Genomic DNA, 17,192 nt, shown 5'->3' on the forward strand with positions numbered 1-17,192 from the left:
AATGTTTTGGGCAGGGCTGGGTGCTGGGAAATAGGAAAGCTAGGGAGAGGATTTTTTTCATGAAATAGGAGAGCAAACTAAAAATTTCTTCCAACATTTTCTACTTTATGCATTTAGAAAATGCTCAGTCTGGATGGCATACTTAGATAAATTGACTATCTGAAGAGGATGCTCATACCCAAGGTGAATGGCCCATGGTGTGTAGTCAGCCCAAGCCCCAACCTCCTCCCTTGAAAACTGGGGAGGAAATATCTCTGCACACCTAGAACTCATCCACGGGGCACCAGAGTGCTACAGCACATTTGTTTAGACAAGGTGACTACAAAGGGCACTTCTCCCATTAAAATCCTATAGTCCGATGCTATATTAAAATCCTATAGCCCCAGAGAGAGAAAGCCATGGTAAAGTTGGAATCCCTTGGCTACATTAGAGGTAGTGATATCAGCCTTTTCAGCCAACGGGCAGCTCTGATACCCAGCCAAGTGACTCAACAGTTCTACTCATTAACCACAAATTGGCCTTGAGGTTTTCTGGAATCTTAGCTCAGATTCCAGGGACACATTGGGATCTACAGATATTTGACTCACATGGTGAGCCAAGATAAATATTGGATAATATCTGACTTAAGGTTATTGAAGTATTGCTTAGTTCTTTTTACCCTGTGCATATCTCAATCATAACACATCACAATGGCCTATAAATGTTTTTGCTTATCTATCTCACTAAACTCTGAGGTTTTTTTTTTTTTAAGTAAGGACTGTGTCTTATTTGTCTTTGTGTGCCCAGATCTTGGCATAATTATTGAGCAGGGACACAAGTAATGGTTAATGAATAAGCAATCGAAGTAGAAAGTCTTTTACACAAATTTTGTTAGGAAAAGGAGCTAGAAGTAGTGTTGGGTTTTGTGGGTCCTCTTTTCAAGCTTTTGGTGGCTCTCCAAATGTGTCCCATCTTTGGAATGGGAGTCTTGAAGGAGTTCAGGACTAAAGTTCTCTTTTATTCCCCAACAGGGAAATTTAATGCCTTATCTCCAGATGTCCCCCATTGACTCATCCATCTGCTGGGATGATCTCTCCTGGTTTCAGAGCATGACTCAATTGCCCATCATCCTTAAGGGGATCTTGACAAAAGAGGATGCAGAGTTAGCTGTGAAGTACAATGTCCATGGCATCATTGTTTCCAACCATGGTGGGAGGCAGCTTGATGAGGTTCCTGCTTCTGTAAGTAGGATGACTTCAGCCTGGGTGTGTTTGTGAGTGCTCTGTTGTGTGTGTGTATGTGTGTGTCCACAGCAAGGTACTCTGTGCAATTTGGTGCACATTCCCCTCTCCCTAACCACCTGTGTTCATATCTACCTGTGAATTGTTAAGGACTTTTAATCATTAATAATAGCCTAGTGTGTGCCAGGCTCTTTTTACAAACTCAACGTATGTCATCTCTAAATCTCAAAACAGTCCTGCAAGATGGGCATTATTATCCGTATTTTACAGATGAGGATACTAGAGTTTAGAGATGTTAAGTAACTTGTCTGAATTCACACAATAAGTGTTTAAGGTGAAACTTGATAGAAGAGTTGTTCCCAAGTCATGGAGGTCTCCTGCCTTCCGGAAGAAGCATTCAGCTGGAAGCTTGCCTGTCTGCATGGATTGGAACCTCATATTTTCTCATATGACACATCCCAGGAAGAAACAGTGCCTAACGGAAGCTAATAAATAACTGTCTTTCACAGTAAAACTTTAAAATGCCCTATGAATCCTTTGCTAAAAATCTGGGACAGTCTAATTTTTCCCCTAACTTATGAATTTGTCCCTTATAGATGGAGTCTGGGGAAAGAAAAAGAAAAGGAGGGAGGAAGGGAAAGAACTTTTTAAGGGAGTTAATTTATTTTCTTTTTTAAAAAATTATTTTAAAAATTTATTTTTATTTTTATTTTTTTGGCTGTTTTGGATCTTTGTTGCTGCACGCAGGCTTTCTCTAGTTGCAGCAAGCGGGGGCTACTCTTCATTGCGGTGCACGGGCTTCTCATTGCTGTGACTTCTCTTGTTGCGGAGCACAGGCACTAGGCACGCAGCCTTCAGTAGTTGTGGTGTGCGGGCTCAGTAGTCGTGGCTCGCAGACTATAGAGCACAGGTTCAGTAGTTGTGGCACACAGGCTTAGTTGCTTCTCAGCATGTGGGATCTTCCTGGACCAGGGATTGAACCTGTGTTCCTTGCATGGGCAGGCGGATGCTTAACCACTGTGCCACCAGGGAAGTCCAATTGTTAATTTATTTTCATGGAGATTTATAGCTTATATTTTTCAAGAGATTCCTCTATTGCCGCTTGACTCATTTTGAGAAAGGGAAGTGGGTTTTTTTCCTCTAAAGTCTTTTTTGGCCTTTTTATTATATAAGTAAGACATGTTCACCACAAGTAAACTATAAAATATACATAAGCAAAAAGAATAAGATAAAAAGCACTATCATACTGACAATAGTTTGGTCATCAACTTAATGTGACCATAACGTTTTACGTTTGAAAACTATACATGATATTATGTAATTTTCTTCTTTCCATGTATTAATATATCGATCTCATTTTATTTCAATAGATATGCTTTCTTGTTTTTAATGGTGTGTAGTATGAATAGACAATTTATATGACCAGCTTCCTATTGTTGAACATCTGGATTGCTTCCAAGCATTCACTATTTTAAACAACACATCAGTGACCATCCTTAAATCTTTAGCACATTCTCAATTACTTCTTTAAAAAAAATTCCAGGAAATAGAAAAGCTACATCAGCCAGTTTGTACATTTCAAGGCTTGTGAAGCTTGGGGGTTTCAAGTACCAATCACTGGCCTCCTCCTCTCCACCAGGCTCTATCTGATAGCAAACAGGCATGGAATGATGGAGAGCAAGGGGCACACTTTACTATGACTCTCCATAAGAGCTGAACTGCAGGGAGTGGTCAGGCCTCCTATTTCCCATCCCAACTCTTGACCTAAGACCTTAGAAGAACACAGGTCTTCAGAACACACGCTGAGCTCTCTCACCCAACTCCTTCAAGAATGCCCACAAAGCTATCTCCCACACACCTCGTAACTGACAGAACAGAGGATGCAAAAGAGCTTAGCAGGTCTTGAGCTGTCCCAACTGTGCTGACAATAGGAGCAGAAAGCAAAGAGGCCCTCACCAACTAGCAGCAAACAGGGTAGAGTATTGACTTTTGAGAAAATGTTAATAAAATATAATACAGGGCTTCCCTGGTGGCGCAGTGGTTGAGAGTCCGCCTGCCGATGCAGGGGACACGGGTTCGTACCCTGGTCTGGGAAGATCCCACATGTCACAGAGCGGCTGGGCCCGTAAGCCATGGCCGCTGAACCTGTGCGTCCAGAGCCTGTGCTCCACAAAGAGAGAGGCCACAACAGTGAGAGGCCCACATACAGAAAAAAAAAAAAAAAAAAAAAAAAATTTAATGCAAAAAAATCCGTGGTGAACAAAATATCAACATTTTTAACAAAGACAGGATCCGTCCCTGCACTTGCATAACACTGCCCCACTCATCTCACTGTAATTCTGGCCCTGGTTCCAATAAAACTTTATTTATCAAAACAAGCCCCCAGCTCACAGGTCAAAGTTTGCCATTTGATTTTTTAAAATTTTGTCTTCAAATATTATTTATATTTTTGGCACCCCTTAAATTTTGTGCTGGGGATAATTTCCTCAGTCTTCTCAACCCAGTCCGCTCCTTGTGAGGGATGTGACTCTCTGAGCAAAGTTCCATCTCTATAAGACTCCATATCTAACACCCCTGTATGTCCTACTGGAACCAGGGAAAAGGATCAGCCAGCCTTTATCGCCAGAAGGCTCTAATGAATGCCCTGTTGTGGATTATCAAAAATTAACTCTCAAGCCATACGGAACCCTAGGCTGAAATTCACTCCCTATTCTGTTTCTCAAATTACTGTCAGCTCCATTGTGCACTATGGCTCACTAGAAGAGTCCTTGCACAACTATATTTATTCATTTCTCGCAATATTTGTAGAAATAGTTTGTAGAAATATTCAAAATAATACCATGGTAGGACGGTAAAAATACCCTATTTGGATGTGAATTCCCTCCGGTCTTTACATGTAAGTCACGACGTATTCAATTCTCCTCCACTTGTAAATTAAAGTACAAAGTTCTTTCCTCCCTAATTTCATACTCTGCTCAGTCTCAGCGAAGGATCTTGTTCAGGTAGAATTTGAATTGACACCTTTGGCAGCACAAGTCCTCTTAGGGCCCAGTTTCTACTTCTACTCTCTGGTCATTCCTCAAAGAGGCACAGAACAGGAACCCCCGAGGCAGTTCCAGAACCTTTTCCTCCAGGACCCTCCTCCTAGACTCTGCAGTCACTCTTCCTTATAGACTTGGAGGAACACAGCTTGGTCTGGGACACCTTAGGTCCACAAGGCCTGTTGACCAAAGATCCTGGAATGAAAGAGACAAGGTGAGAGAAAAGGTCCAGTGGAGCAACCAGGCCAGAGTGATCAGCTGTTTCTATTTTGTCTTTCGAAGTCTTCAACCCTGGTTTTACAGTGTTGCTGCTGCATACCTATCCCATGTCTCAGATGACCCCCAAAGGAGTCAGGAACAAGTTGCTCAAATGTGTTGTATTAGGAATGATGTACAGCCCAGTTACACTGTACAGGCTGTGGTCCAGACACTAGGGTCATGGCCGATCACACTTGTTTCGCCAAAAAGACTTAGGGCCTTAGCAATGGAAAGCATTTCTAGCTGTGCCACCTTAGAAACAGAAAAAGTAGGAGAAAATCAAAAGTCAAAATGTTCTTTAAAAAGAAGAGCATTAAAGTGAACACTACAAATGGAAAATGTCCCCTACGGGATGTAAAGAGGAACAGAGGTTTCTGCTCCATCTCTGTCGGAGAAGAAAATGGCAGAACGGGGAGCCTGCAGAAAGTCCCTGGACCTTGGGAATGTGGCTGCCTTGCTATGATAGGCACCTGCAGCCTCAAGCACGGGAGGGGAGGAACAGTTAGGCATCACCCCTGCTTGGACCTCCTGGTGCCAGCCCATGCTGAGGGGGCGCTGCTGTCCCCTGACACCCTGAGAGTCAAAAGGGAAATCCCTCGAACCACACTTGTCTGTCCTTTTCAGATCGATGCCTTGACAGAAGTGGTGGCTGCTGTGAAAGGGAAAATTGAAGTGTACCTGGATGGTGGCATCCGAACCGGCAATGATGTGCTGAAAGCTCTGGCCCTCGGGGCTAAATGTGTTTTTCTGGGGAGACCCATCCTATGGGGTCTTGCCTACAAGGTGAGAGTGGCAACGTGAAAACCAGCCAGAAGGTACCACGCTTCTCATTCGTTTCCACACATTTCTGTGGTTTAACCCCCAAGCTTGGCTGTTTGTTGGAAGGTGCCACAGATCCTGAAGGACAGTGACCCCTCTCCAGCTCCACCATGCTTCCTCGGCAGCATGTTGCACATTTTCAAGAGCTGTCACCCTACATTTTCCTCTTTGCTTTCCATTATTCCCAACATAGTTCTAATTTCACAGGTAGCCCTGTCCTCCCCAGCACAGCTCTGAGCTCACCTAGAATTTATACTCAGCACATGGTCAGAATGTTCCTTCATGCCTCTTTTTGTCTCTCCTTTTCTCTCTCTCTCTCTCTCTCTCTCTGCCTTGGGAGCAGGGTGAACATGGTGTTGAGGAAGTTTTGAACATTTTAAAAAATGAATTCCACACTTCCATGACCCTGACAGGTAAGTTTTTACAATTCTTTTTCTGGTTCAGAATGGAAAACAGGCCGTATAAAAGAACAGGAGCAGTGGCCCTTCTAGCTCACCTTTCCCAGACCCAGTGACTGCCCAAAGGAAAGAACAGGGAGGAATGTGCCAGACAAAGATTAAGCACAAACTCAAAATATGATACATCTACTACAAAAGCAAATGCAATTTCAGATTTTGGGAAAGAGGGTCCCGTTTTATTCTGGCCTGCTCAGATCCTATCAGGCTTGTCAGATGTGGTTCTGTGTGTCATCTTTTAAGTAATATTCATGGACTGTGAAGAGTAGAGAAATTATGTCATAGGGGAAGCATGGAGGAGCTGGGGAGATAGAAACAAACAGTAGGACAGAACAGGGAGAAGGAGAAGCATTATCCTGCGTAACCGCAGACAGCAAGACAAGCATGAATGGCTCGAAGTTACAGGCAGGCTATTTCAGTCAAAAATGAGATGACTGTAAAGCAGTGCTCATAAAAACATACGTGTTGGGCTTCCCTGGTGGCGCAGTGGTCGAGAGTCCGCCAGCTGATGCAGGGGACGCAGGTTCCTGCCCCGGTCCCGGAAGATCCCACGTGCCATGGAGTGGCTGGGCCCGTGAGCCATGGCCACTGAGCCTGCGCGTCTGGAGCCTGTGCTCCGCAACGGGAGAGGCCACAGCAGTGAGAGGCCCGCGTACTGCAAAAAAAAAACCCAAAAAATCATACGTGTTTAGCAAAACCTGGAATCCCAGGTATCCTATAAAATAGTGGTTCTCAACTAATGATGGTAACTTCTCTCTTCAGGGGCATTTTGTTCGGGGGGTCAGTTTATTTTTTTCTCATCGGCACAATGATGCAGGGTGCGTACTGGAGGTATTTAGTGCTCAAAGACCAGAGATGCTAGCTATCCTAAAATGCTTGGAGCTGTCTCACAGAAAAGAATTGTCCTGCCCAAATGCCAATGGCCAATAGCTCTGTCTTTGACTGTCAGCTATAGATGGTAATCAATTGCAATGTGAGAGACAGACAAGACGAACCCCAATAAGACCTCCACCCACGCCTCAATTCTAAAATATGGTAATAACAGAAACCTCCTCCAGAAGTAAGGAAATAATGAATCAAGAGCTCTGAAGTGTAGTCAAGACTGCTTTCACGCCATTAACTTATTTCTGTAGATGATGTTACTGAGCATCTGACATGTGCTAGGCACAAGGCAAGATATCCAGGTCTTTTCAAGTCTGGTTTTGATCTGATATTTAGACAAGTATCTGGTACTCAGCGTCCAAGTTGCATAGTGTCCACTGGGGCTGCAGACTCACCCTTTTGGGCTTGAGTAGTACAAGCTAGAAAACTTAGATCGACGTTAATGCCAGCACCAGCCCCTTTCCACTTAGCAGTTTAAAAGAAAAAAAGGGAAATGGATTAAGGCGTCAAGGACCGGGACTGTCCATTTTGGGCCAAAGCCTATGAAGATAAGGCAATAAATGACCCAAGTTGCTCCCATGAGGGAGGGGAGAACACAAGTGTGAACAAATATCGTATTGGTGTGTTTTGCCCCTGGTGGGGGTGGTGGGGGTGGGAAGAGGGATGGGAATATGTATGGTTTCTGCAGATTCCAGGAGATTGAGGTGACTTCTCCTGCTCCCCCAAATATTTTCTCCTGTCCTTGTGAAATGATATCTGAACTTCTTTAACAGAAGCCTGTTGGGGGAATTCACAATAACAAAGCTTTTTTCTTCCACCAAAAGTTTATACTTAACAACCATTGGGGTGGAAATGGTGGCTGGAAAATCTTTTTCTGAAATAGAGCATGGAGAGCACCCTTTTTTAAAGGGGGCGGGAAAAAAAGAAAGAAAAAGCAGGATTATGAACACCTTTATGCCTGACTTTTTATATTCTTTTCTTTCTAATTGTTCTACAGTGAGAATGTATTGTTTTAAATGTATAGAAAAATTACTAATCAACAACCAAATGTGGGATGGAGAGGAGGGTTTGGGGAGGAAGAGGAAGAATAGAAAACCTAGGCCAACGGCCATCCCTCAGCATCCTCTGTGTGTCGCTCCCCCAGGAAAGACGCCCCACAGGCTAGTCCCCGGGGAGAGGGGGTCTCAGCTGAAGGAGGGGCTGCGTTTTTGGTGGAACTCACTAAAGTGTGAAATCATAATGTGAAACCCCAGAGATTCTGTCACCCCTTAGCTTTTCTCTGCACACTGCATCTCAGATGCCTTGACACAAACCTGGCACCCAGGAGGTGATCAGTCAATATGACTTCTCTTCCCTAATTCACCTAGAAATGTGTGATATTTTTCCCTTATAACCCTGAGACATCACAGATTTGGGAGGAGAACACTATTTGCACTAGGGTTGAAAGCAAAAGAAGTTTAAAATTAATGTTTTTCTAACTGTGAGACCAATTGCTGAAATTATATTTATAAAAAGGGTAAAACTGTGATTTGTCTTAAAAAACAAAAATGTGCACATATAAATCATATCAGTACAAGCCTGCACACAGCTTACTCAGTTCTCATCCCTCGTAAGGTGAGGGGCTAAATCAGAAAAGTATATGAATCTTCTTGAGATTTATTGCTTGGAATTAACCACTTTGCTTTAATTTAGCCAAAGCTTTTTAGTGTGAATATCCACATAATTTACAGTAATGAAAAAGCAGGAATACATTGTAATTATGCATTCACTCTTAAACTTTTACTGAACCTCTACCAAGAGTAAGGCAATGTCCCTGGTACCTTGTGGGACCCAGACCCAATCTGATGAGTTTATACTGATAAGTATAACAAGTACACAGATATCACCAGGGCTTAAATGTGAATGGATACTTTGCATCTCAAAATGGAATCACAACACTTTGATGCAACTACTGAGACATTTTTACATAATTTAAATATTTATTTCTACTACAATATATAAGCAGAGATTATATTTTGGCATCTCTGTGCTCCTTGAGGAGGTCTGCCTGCTCTGAAGCTGCATTATTCTGTCTGCCCTGTGGAAACCCAGAGCTCTCAAACTCATTGTCAGTTCTGATGAGAGCACCTCTGGCTCTGAATTCCTGCTTCTGCTGACTTAATTCATTTTATGGGTTATTTATGTATTCCACACCTGCCGTTTCTGTCCCTTATAATCCACGCAGGCATGAAACTCAACCATTTCCTCCACTTCCATTTTTGGGAAAAGACCCTCTCATTAGTTATACTTTTGTGAGTAATACAGTTTGCTAGTTAGGTTTTGGGAGGTGACGGTGCATACATCACAGATGGGGAAAGAACTTCAAGTGAAACACTATACATCCTCTTATCCCCAGTGATTTCTCACTGTCTTCTGCGCCTACAGTTCTCCAGCTCGTGTTCTCACTTTCTCCCTTCTCTCTTGACATTTGTCTGGAGTCACTCTCTCCAATCCCTGTGTCTCATCTCAGTCCCAGTTTTTCATTTTAATGAAGCTCCTCCACCAAAGATGGGTGTTGCGTTTTACAAAACTTTTTCATAGAAGGCAGTTGTATGAAACACTCGCCCTATCTTGTCTGCTTTCCCTGAGTCATATTCCTCCCTGACAGATACTTCCTGTGTCCTGAAGCCTTATCACGACGGAGATAAAGCTCAAGGGTATCCACTGCACACAAAGTGATTTTTCAAAAGGCCGAAATATGTTTTTTACATTTTTACCATGCCGTTTTGACATGGCTGTTTTAAAAGAAGACACCGGCACAGGCTCACAAAATAATTCCCAGTGCAATCAGAATTAGATGATTCATTCTCTATACATAACATTTAATCAGGGTGAGCACAAGGGTCAAGTCAAGCTTGTTCCCACTAGACCATCTCTTCCCCACAGTGGGGTAGGTGACTGGGGTTTTAGAGAAATGAGCTTTTTAACTACATTGTTCTTTTAGGCTGCCGGTCAGTTGCCGAGATCAGTCGGGACCTGATCCAGTTCTCCAAGTTGTAGAGAAAGAGCGTGAAGGGACTGACTGCTGAGTTCGCCCACAGGAAGAAGACAAAATCTTAATAGGGTGTGTGATGCCATCCTGCCTCAGTCCCATCCTGTCCACAGGCTCATCCCCTGCACCCTCAACCACTCCACCCCAAATCCCTCGTATTCCTCAAATGTGCCGATGCTCTTCTTTGCCTCACTGCTTTGTATATGCTGTTCTCTTGCCTAAAATCCTCCTCTGAAAGAAGACATCTTAAAAGGGCAGATCAATAATAACTGAAGTAGCTAGTGGATTAAAATTTTTGAATATACTACATTTCTATGAAACTATGTAAATCTGCACTCTAGACAGAAGAGCTATACATATAAAATATTCCCCAACAAAACTTATACTCCTATCTGTAGATAATAGGGAAATAATATAGTTAAAAGCATAGGCTTTGGAGTCATACAGGCATAGGATTGACAGGACTGTGACTTGGGAAAGTTTTTTGATCTCTCTGTTCTTCCATGTCCTTGTCTATAAAATGGGGATTATACTACCTAGCTCGCTAGGATGGGAGAAAGATTGAGATAATGTATGTAAAGTTCAGAGTTCTAGTGTGTTTAAGAAATAGCAGCTTTGGGACTTCCCTGGTGGCACAGTGGTTAAGAATCCACCTGCCAACGCAGGGGACACAGGTTCGATCCCTGGTCCTGAAAGATCCCACATGCTGCAGAGGAACTAAGCCCATGTGCCACAACTACTGAGCCTGCTCTCTAGAGCCCGCGAGCCACAACTACTGAGCCTGCGTGCCACAACTACTGAAGCCCGCAAGCCTAGAGCCCACGCTCCACAGCAAGGGAAGCCACCACAATGAGAAGCCTGCGCATGGCAATGAAGAGTAGCCCCCGCTCGCCGCAACTAGAGAAAGCCTGCATGCAGCAATGAAGACCCATCACAGCCAATACATAAATAAATAAATAAATAAATAAATAAATAAATAAATAAATAAATGTTTCCTTTTAAAAAATAGTAGCTTTTATTATTATTATTTGGCAAATTCCTATTCATCTTTCAATACCTTGTTCAAATGTCACCTATTCTTACCTGGCTACTTGTTAAGTGTTTCCTATTGTGTTTTGCACAGTATACTATTACAATCCTTATTATAATGTGTTATGTTTATTTATTTGTCTCTCACCACTAATTGACTGTACATGGCTCTGAGCAAGAAACTATATACTTGGTACTGGGCTTGGCATATAGTAGCATCTCAATAAACGTTTGTGGGATGGACAGATGGATGGATGGATAGATGAATAGATAGATGGATGGATGGGTGGATGGACTGAAGATACGTGGGTGAAAGGAGAGATGGAAAAATGAATAGATGCCCTACCAGAGTAAAAATTCCCCAGACTAGTAGTCAGCAAAAATAGACTTCTAGAGCAGGGGCATCCAGCTGAATAAGATCTGACGCTTGAAGTCAACAATAAAGTTAAGGATGAATTTCCAGTGCCCTAAATAAATAACTTCATAACTGGTTTCCCCATGTTCTCTCACTCCTTGTTACACTCTGTTCTCTATACAACAATCTGATAGATTTTTTAAGTACAAGCAAATCCTATACCTCACCTGTTTAAGGCCTTTCTGTGGCCTCCCATTCCACTGAGTATCAGTTCTACACTGATCATCAGCTCTCCAGGGCACTGCAGGATCTTGTTCTTGCTAATCCTTTATCACTCTCTGCTTCATTCACTATGCCCCAGCCATAATGCCTCCTTTCTATTCCTTAAACAAGCCAAACTCTTTCTTGCCTCTGGACTGTCACCTTTACTATCCCCTCTACATAAAATGTCCTTCCCCAATCTCTTTCCATGATTGGCTCTTTCTAGAAACTTAGATCTCAGTTTAAAAGTCACTGCCCCAATCAAGTGAGAGTTCCCTGACTGTCCTATCTAGAATAGTCTCTACTTGACTCATTGCATTACCCTGTTTTTTTTTCCCTCCCAGCACTTATTACAATCGGCAGTTAACTTATCCTTTGTTTGTTTATTGCTAATCTGCAGCTGCACAGCCACATTTATCAGTTGTGGTCACCTCTTCATTCCCAGCACATGGAACCATGCCCAACACCATGGAAGGCTTTCAGTAAATATTTGTTAAATGAATTAATCAAAAAAGACAAAGCTGGATCAAACTGCACTGTCACATATGGAGAAGTATAGAAGTCCCAGAGGGAAAACAGTGAGTTAGGACAGAACCAAGCTGAACTGGTCACTACCTAAGCCAAAAGACATGAAAAGTCTCCTATCATTCCTGAGTCGACACTTTGCTGCATGAACTCATGCCACAGTACAGTTCCACTTTTGCCCAGCTTATCCCACATAACCACGGTCAAGAGAACATTAGATAGCTTGGGAAACACAGAAAGAAATGCAGTCCTGCAGCAGCCTCTCTGGTCATAACTCTTAATGCTATAGCCATCTGCCTAACCCAAATGTATGGACTATATGCCACCTACATATGTATAAAGAGAAAATAAAGTATGGTGTTATTAGAGAGTCCTGTTTGCCTATACTGGGGTGTATTCAGAACCCAGAATACAGGGGAAGTGAACACCCAGACTTCCAAATAATCAGCTCCTTTGATCCTTCTCTAAATAAATGATCTTTAAAGGGAAGATCAGTAATGACTTAAATAGCTATATTTTTTTACATCCTCTATATCTCTATGAGATAACTATGGAAACTTGCACTCTGGACAGAAGAGCTATCCATATAAAATATTCCCCACAAAAATCATATTCCCTATCTATGAGACAGGGCAGAACAGACGAACCAGATAAAAGAAGGGAAGTAAAGCTAGTGTAGTTAGAACACTTAAAGAGCAGTAGACTGTTTATAGGATTGTGGTCTTTGAAAAGAGGCCTGGGAGACTAAGTTAGATATCATTGTTAATGGGTTGATAAAAGGAAAAAGATAATTGACAATGACCCTTGTGTTAGATCCTAACTTTTTATTCAGTTAAAAGTTAAAATTGGCTCCTGCATTGTTGGGCTGATGGTCATTTTGAGGCCAAGAAGGGGTCTTAATTTGGCAGCAAGGATGGGGCGCTTATGCTAAAATTTAGGGACATACTAAGGAAGCGCCTCTAAGGGCAACTGCCTGGCTGACACAGCAGTCACAGTTGCTCTGTGGGACAGGAGGCCTAACTGAGCAGGGGTGTGAAGAAGGCCCTCAACACACTGATCGGAGTAGCAACAATGTGCCTTGGAAAAGATGGCAGCTTCACAGGATCAAAAAGGGTTATGGGGTGGGGGTGGTCCTGGTATAGCCTAACTCATGCACCACTGCAAGGGATCTTGGGAAACTAACGTTAGTTCACAGAGCAAATGCCAGCGACATGAGAGAACAGAAAAACAAATGAAAACCTAAAATATTTGTCTTTGTGACCTAGGATGCTACAGGATCCTGTTAAATAATGTCTATTCTGTGTAGTGCACTGACCTCCAGCAGAGGTAGTGAAAAGAGACAAGAGATTCAGGAACTCTGGAAACAAATTAGACTATACCAGTCCTTGACCAATAAATGAGAAAGGAGACATCTTTATTTCAGTCGTATTGGATAGTTTTACTAGATAGATGTAGGCTTTCTCAATACAGTACTAAAGAGCTCAACCAACTGAAGAAATTAAAGTCTGAGAAATATTCTCTTACCCAGGGGTCTCCAAGAACATGGACTCTGACAGTGGGCAGGCTTTGGGCAGACTCCTGAGAGAACTGGACAACCCAGCCACCTCTTGTAGCATGTGACGGCACCTAGATAGACTTTGCTCTTCTCTTCCCTGTTCCTCAGCCCTCATACCCCTGTCTCCAGTTGGGACTCAGCATCACATCCACTGGGGCTTGGTGAACTTCCTAGAAATTCACTCTCTGGAATTCCACTTCTAGATCACAGGACTATGCCTCAGATACCACTTGTTGAAGCCTGTTCCAATTTGTGTTAAGTCCATGACTTTGGTCTTGTTATTCTCTTATGTCAGAAATCAGATGAGAATATCTCAGAACCTCATTGTCTTTTGTGGTGTAAAAGAATAAACAAGCAACCTTGAAAATAAGGTTTGAAACCAGATAAATCTTTGGTAAGATAACATCCACTCTCCTAACCACCCCACCACCATCTCATAAATCAGATTTTTTTTTTCATGCTCAGACTATCTTGCTGGCTGATGAACATGCAGTAAAATTCCCCAAGTTTCTCTGTAATAACTGTACTTATTATAGGGACTTCTAGGTAGGCATGATGGCCAGGAAGTCTCTTCAGCCCTGAAATCACCAGGTGGCAGCTTGACTGAGTCATTCCAGACTGGTTTGGGGTAAGAGAAACAAATCACAATAACAAATGGCAAGAAGGCAATTTGGGATGTAGATAATGGAGTTAGCTTACTTTACAAGAGAATCTAGTGTAAGTTCTTCCTGTATACATCTACCTGGGTGATAACTGTACTCTTTTTTTGGTCCTAGACACATTTGTGTCATTTTTTAAGTTGCTTTTCCTTCTGAACTCAGAGGGCTAGATCCAAGATCCAAGATCCCAAGGGCGATGAGCAGGGATGTTATAAAGATAGTGCCAAAGGCTGTTCTCATTGCATCCGAAGTGTGGACAGCGGAATGTCCACAGTCACATGGAGAGATACATATGAAACCTCAGAAGGGACTTCTCGGCCCCTAAAAATGTCCTACATTAGAATGCATGGATAAAGAAGGCAGAGAAATCTTCCCCATTGGAAAGTTTCAACAATTGAACAGAACACTGGGTATCTAAAAGATAAGCATTATTTTCTGATAAAGAGGATCGGCTTTAGAGTCACCCCAGGGTCAGGTTTTATTGATTCAGATTCTTTTTTTTTTTTTTTTCTTTTTGCGGTATGCGGGCCTCTCACTGTTGTGGCCTCTCCCGTTGCGGAGCACAGGCTCCGGATGCGCAGGCCCAGCGGCCATGGCTCACGGGCCCAGCCGCTCCGCGGCATATGGGATCCTCCCAGACCGGGGCACGAACCCGTATCCCCTGCATCGGCAGGCGGACTCTCAACCACTGCACCACCAGGGAGGCCCTGATTCAGATTCTGACTCCACTGTCCTCAAGATGTTTGGCAAGACTCAAAACATCTTTTGTTTCCTCTACTAAATAATAATACCAATCTCCTTGGATTCTCATCATGAAAAGTAAACAATATGGGGGACTTCTGTTTCCCAATCCAGGAGGTAAGGATCTTGGAAGTTGCCGGTCCATTCCAACGACAAGTAAGAAGTTGAACAAACTGAAAAATCAACAACTTCTCTAGATCCTTCAGAAAAGTGAGGTCACAGGGCACACCACCACCCCCCAAACTGGAGAGACTGGCAGATACAGAGAATCACAATTTATCTGAGCAGAAATCTATGAGCAGAAGCCTCAGTGAAAACCAGCACTGGCATCAGAAAACCTGGACTGTAACTGATGAATTGCTGGAGGCTAGGTGTGGACATGTCTGAGAGTTAAAAAAACTCTGGGGGCACCCAGTCAGAGAAGGACACCCCACCCAATACTTTTGTTTTACTTACAGGAACTCTACTAGGTTCTCACAGTGAATATCCGAGAAAAAACCCCTAGAACTTCTAGCAGGGGGAGGGGAAAATAACCATTTTGATATATGCCAGTGCATACTGTTCTTAACAAGGCCTGCCCTCAAAAGAAACCACTTTACCAGACCCTCACCTACTAGGGTTTTATCAGAGCCTAACCAGCTTGGGAGACCGGAAATACCCTACTTCTGCCCCCTCTAGCAATCCTGTCCCACTTTAGGGGGGATGGGGGGATTGAGAAGTAAAGTTCACAGTCCAGGGGCACAGGCTCACCAAAAGACCAAGACTAATCATAGGACTGTAGAACACTTCCCCAGCACACACCCTTCCACCACATCACTACAGGCCTATTGACCAGAGTTCTTCTTACCCAGCACATCGTGTCTGGCTTTAAACAAAAAATTACAAGGCAAAAAAATACAGTTTGAAAAGACAGAACAAGCCTCAGAACCAGACTCAGATATGGCAGGGATGTTGGATTTATCAAGCCAGGAATCTAAAACAACTCTGATTCATACACTAAGGGATCGAATGTGCCAAGTAGACAACATGCAAAAGCAGATGGGTTATGTAAACAGAGAGATGGAAATTCTAAGAAAGAATCAAAAAGAAATGCTGGAGATCAAAAACACTGTAACAGAAATAAAGAATGCCTTTAGGGCTTCTCTGGTGGCGCAGTGGTTGAGAGTCCGCCTGCCGATTCAGGGGACGTGGGTTCGTGCCCCGGTCCGGGAAGATCCCACATGCTGCGGAGTGGCTGGCCCGTGAGCCATGGCCGCTGAGCCTGTGCATACGGAGCCTGTGCTCCGCAAAACGGGAGAGGCCACAACAGTGAGAGGCCCATGTACCGCAAAAAAAATAAATTAATTAAAAAAAATTTTTAAATAAATAAAAGTTGCCCAGAGCTGGGGAGTGGGAATGAGGAGTGGCTGCTAATGGGCACAAGAGATCTTTTGGGGGAGATAGAAATGTTCCAAAACAGGACAATGGTGATGGTTATGCAAGTCCATAATTTTACTTAAAATAGTTGAATTGTATACTTAAAACAAGTTAATTTTATGGCATGTAAATTATATCTCAGTAAAGATGTTTGGAAATAAAAGAAAGGTGATGTTGTGGTCCCCATCTGCCTTCCTCTTTATTTTATGTCTCACTGTATGTAGAGTTTACTGGTTCCACTCAGAGACGCTGAACTCTTGTTCTGTTGGCTCTTTGACTGAAGGCAATTCCCAGAGAGATACTAGCTGAAATCTACCAGCCTCCAACACTCCCAGCAGCTGGGGGAATGAGTACAAATGCCAGCCTCGAAGAGGACAGGGGATGTATATGGTTCACTTACAGCATTGCTAGAGCAGGCAAAGCTGTATGATGCACTTTGGTGGCCTCAGATAGGCTCTACGGGTCTCAGCAAGACAAGGGCCTTTAGTTAGTGCTGATAGCTTCAGGGAACAAGCTGCTATAACTCAGTGACTAGGGTCAACCTTTCCTAAGCAAGTGTGTTTGAGGCATTGGGAGTCAGGTCCCTAGTGGGAAGAGGAGAATGTCTATAACATGGGGAGAGGGAGAGACCTGGAGTAGGGGGTCAAACCCACTCTTTGTAAAGCATTACTCCCAACAACTGATGGAAACATGAAAAATTCTTCTCAAGAGCATGCGGCATTTCACCAAGATAGACCATTTTTGCTGGACCATGAAACAAGTTTCAAAAATATCTAAAAATCAAAGTCAAACAGAGTATATGCTCTGGACACAACAGTATTATATTAGAAATTGATAACAATAAGATATCTAAAAAATCCCCAATTTTAGAAATTAAACAACATGCTCTGAGTAACTCACACATCAAAGAAGAAATCACAGGTAAGTTAGAAAAATATTTTTACC

The 17,192-nt window shown here is 43.0% G+C and overlaps 1 protein-coding gene across 4 annotated transcripts in view; it reads left to right on the forward strand.

Moving 5' to 3' along the window:
* Positions 1-10,912, forward strand: part of HAO2 (hydroxyacid oxidase 2) — a 215,880-nt gene extending 204,968 nt beyond the window's left edge. For 2 of the 4 annotated variants that reach the window (XM_082613154.1, XM_082613155.1), the window contains exons 5-8: positions 1,011-1,220; positions 5,144-5,302; positions 5,682-5,751; positions 9,659-10,912. In XM_082613154.1, coding sequence (XP_082469280.1) covers positions 1,011-1,220; positions 5,144-5,302; positions 5,682-5,751; positions 9,659-9,714 — 495 coding nt within the window. In that variant the 3' untranslated portion in view covers positions 9,715-10,912. The remainder of the gene's footprint in view (positions 1-1,010; positions 1,221-5,143; positions 5,303-5,681; positions 5,752-9,658) is intronic. The other 2 variants (XM_082613152.1, XM_082613153.1) reach the window with 2 other exon arrangements.
* The last annotated feature ends 6,280 nt before the right edge of the window (positions 10,913-17,192 follow it).

The sequence above is a fragment of the Mesoplodon mirus genome (genome assembly GCF_964341445.2).
Source record: "Mesoplodon mirus genome assembly, chromosome: 3".
In the NCBI taxonomy this organism is placed as follows: Eukaryota; Metazoa; Chordata; class Mammalia; order Artiodactyla; family Ziphiidae; genus Mesoplodon; species Mesoplodon mirus.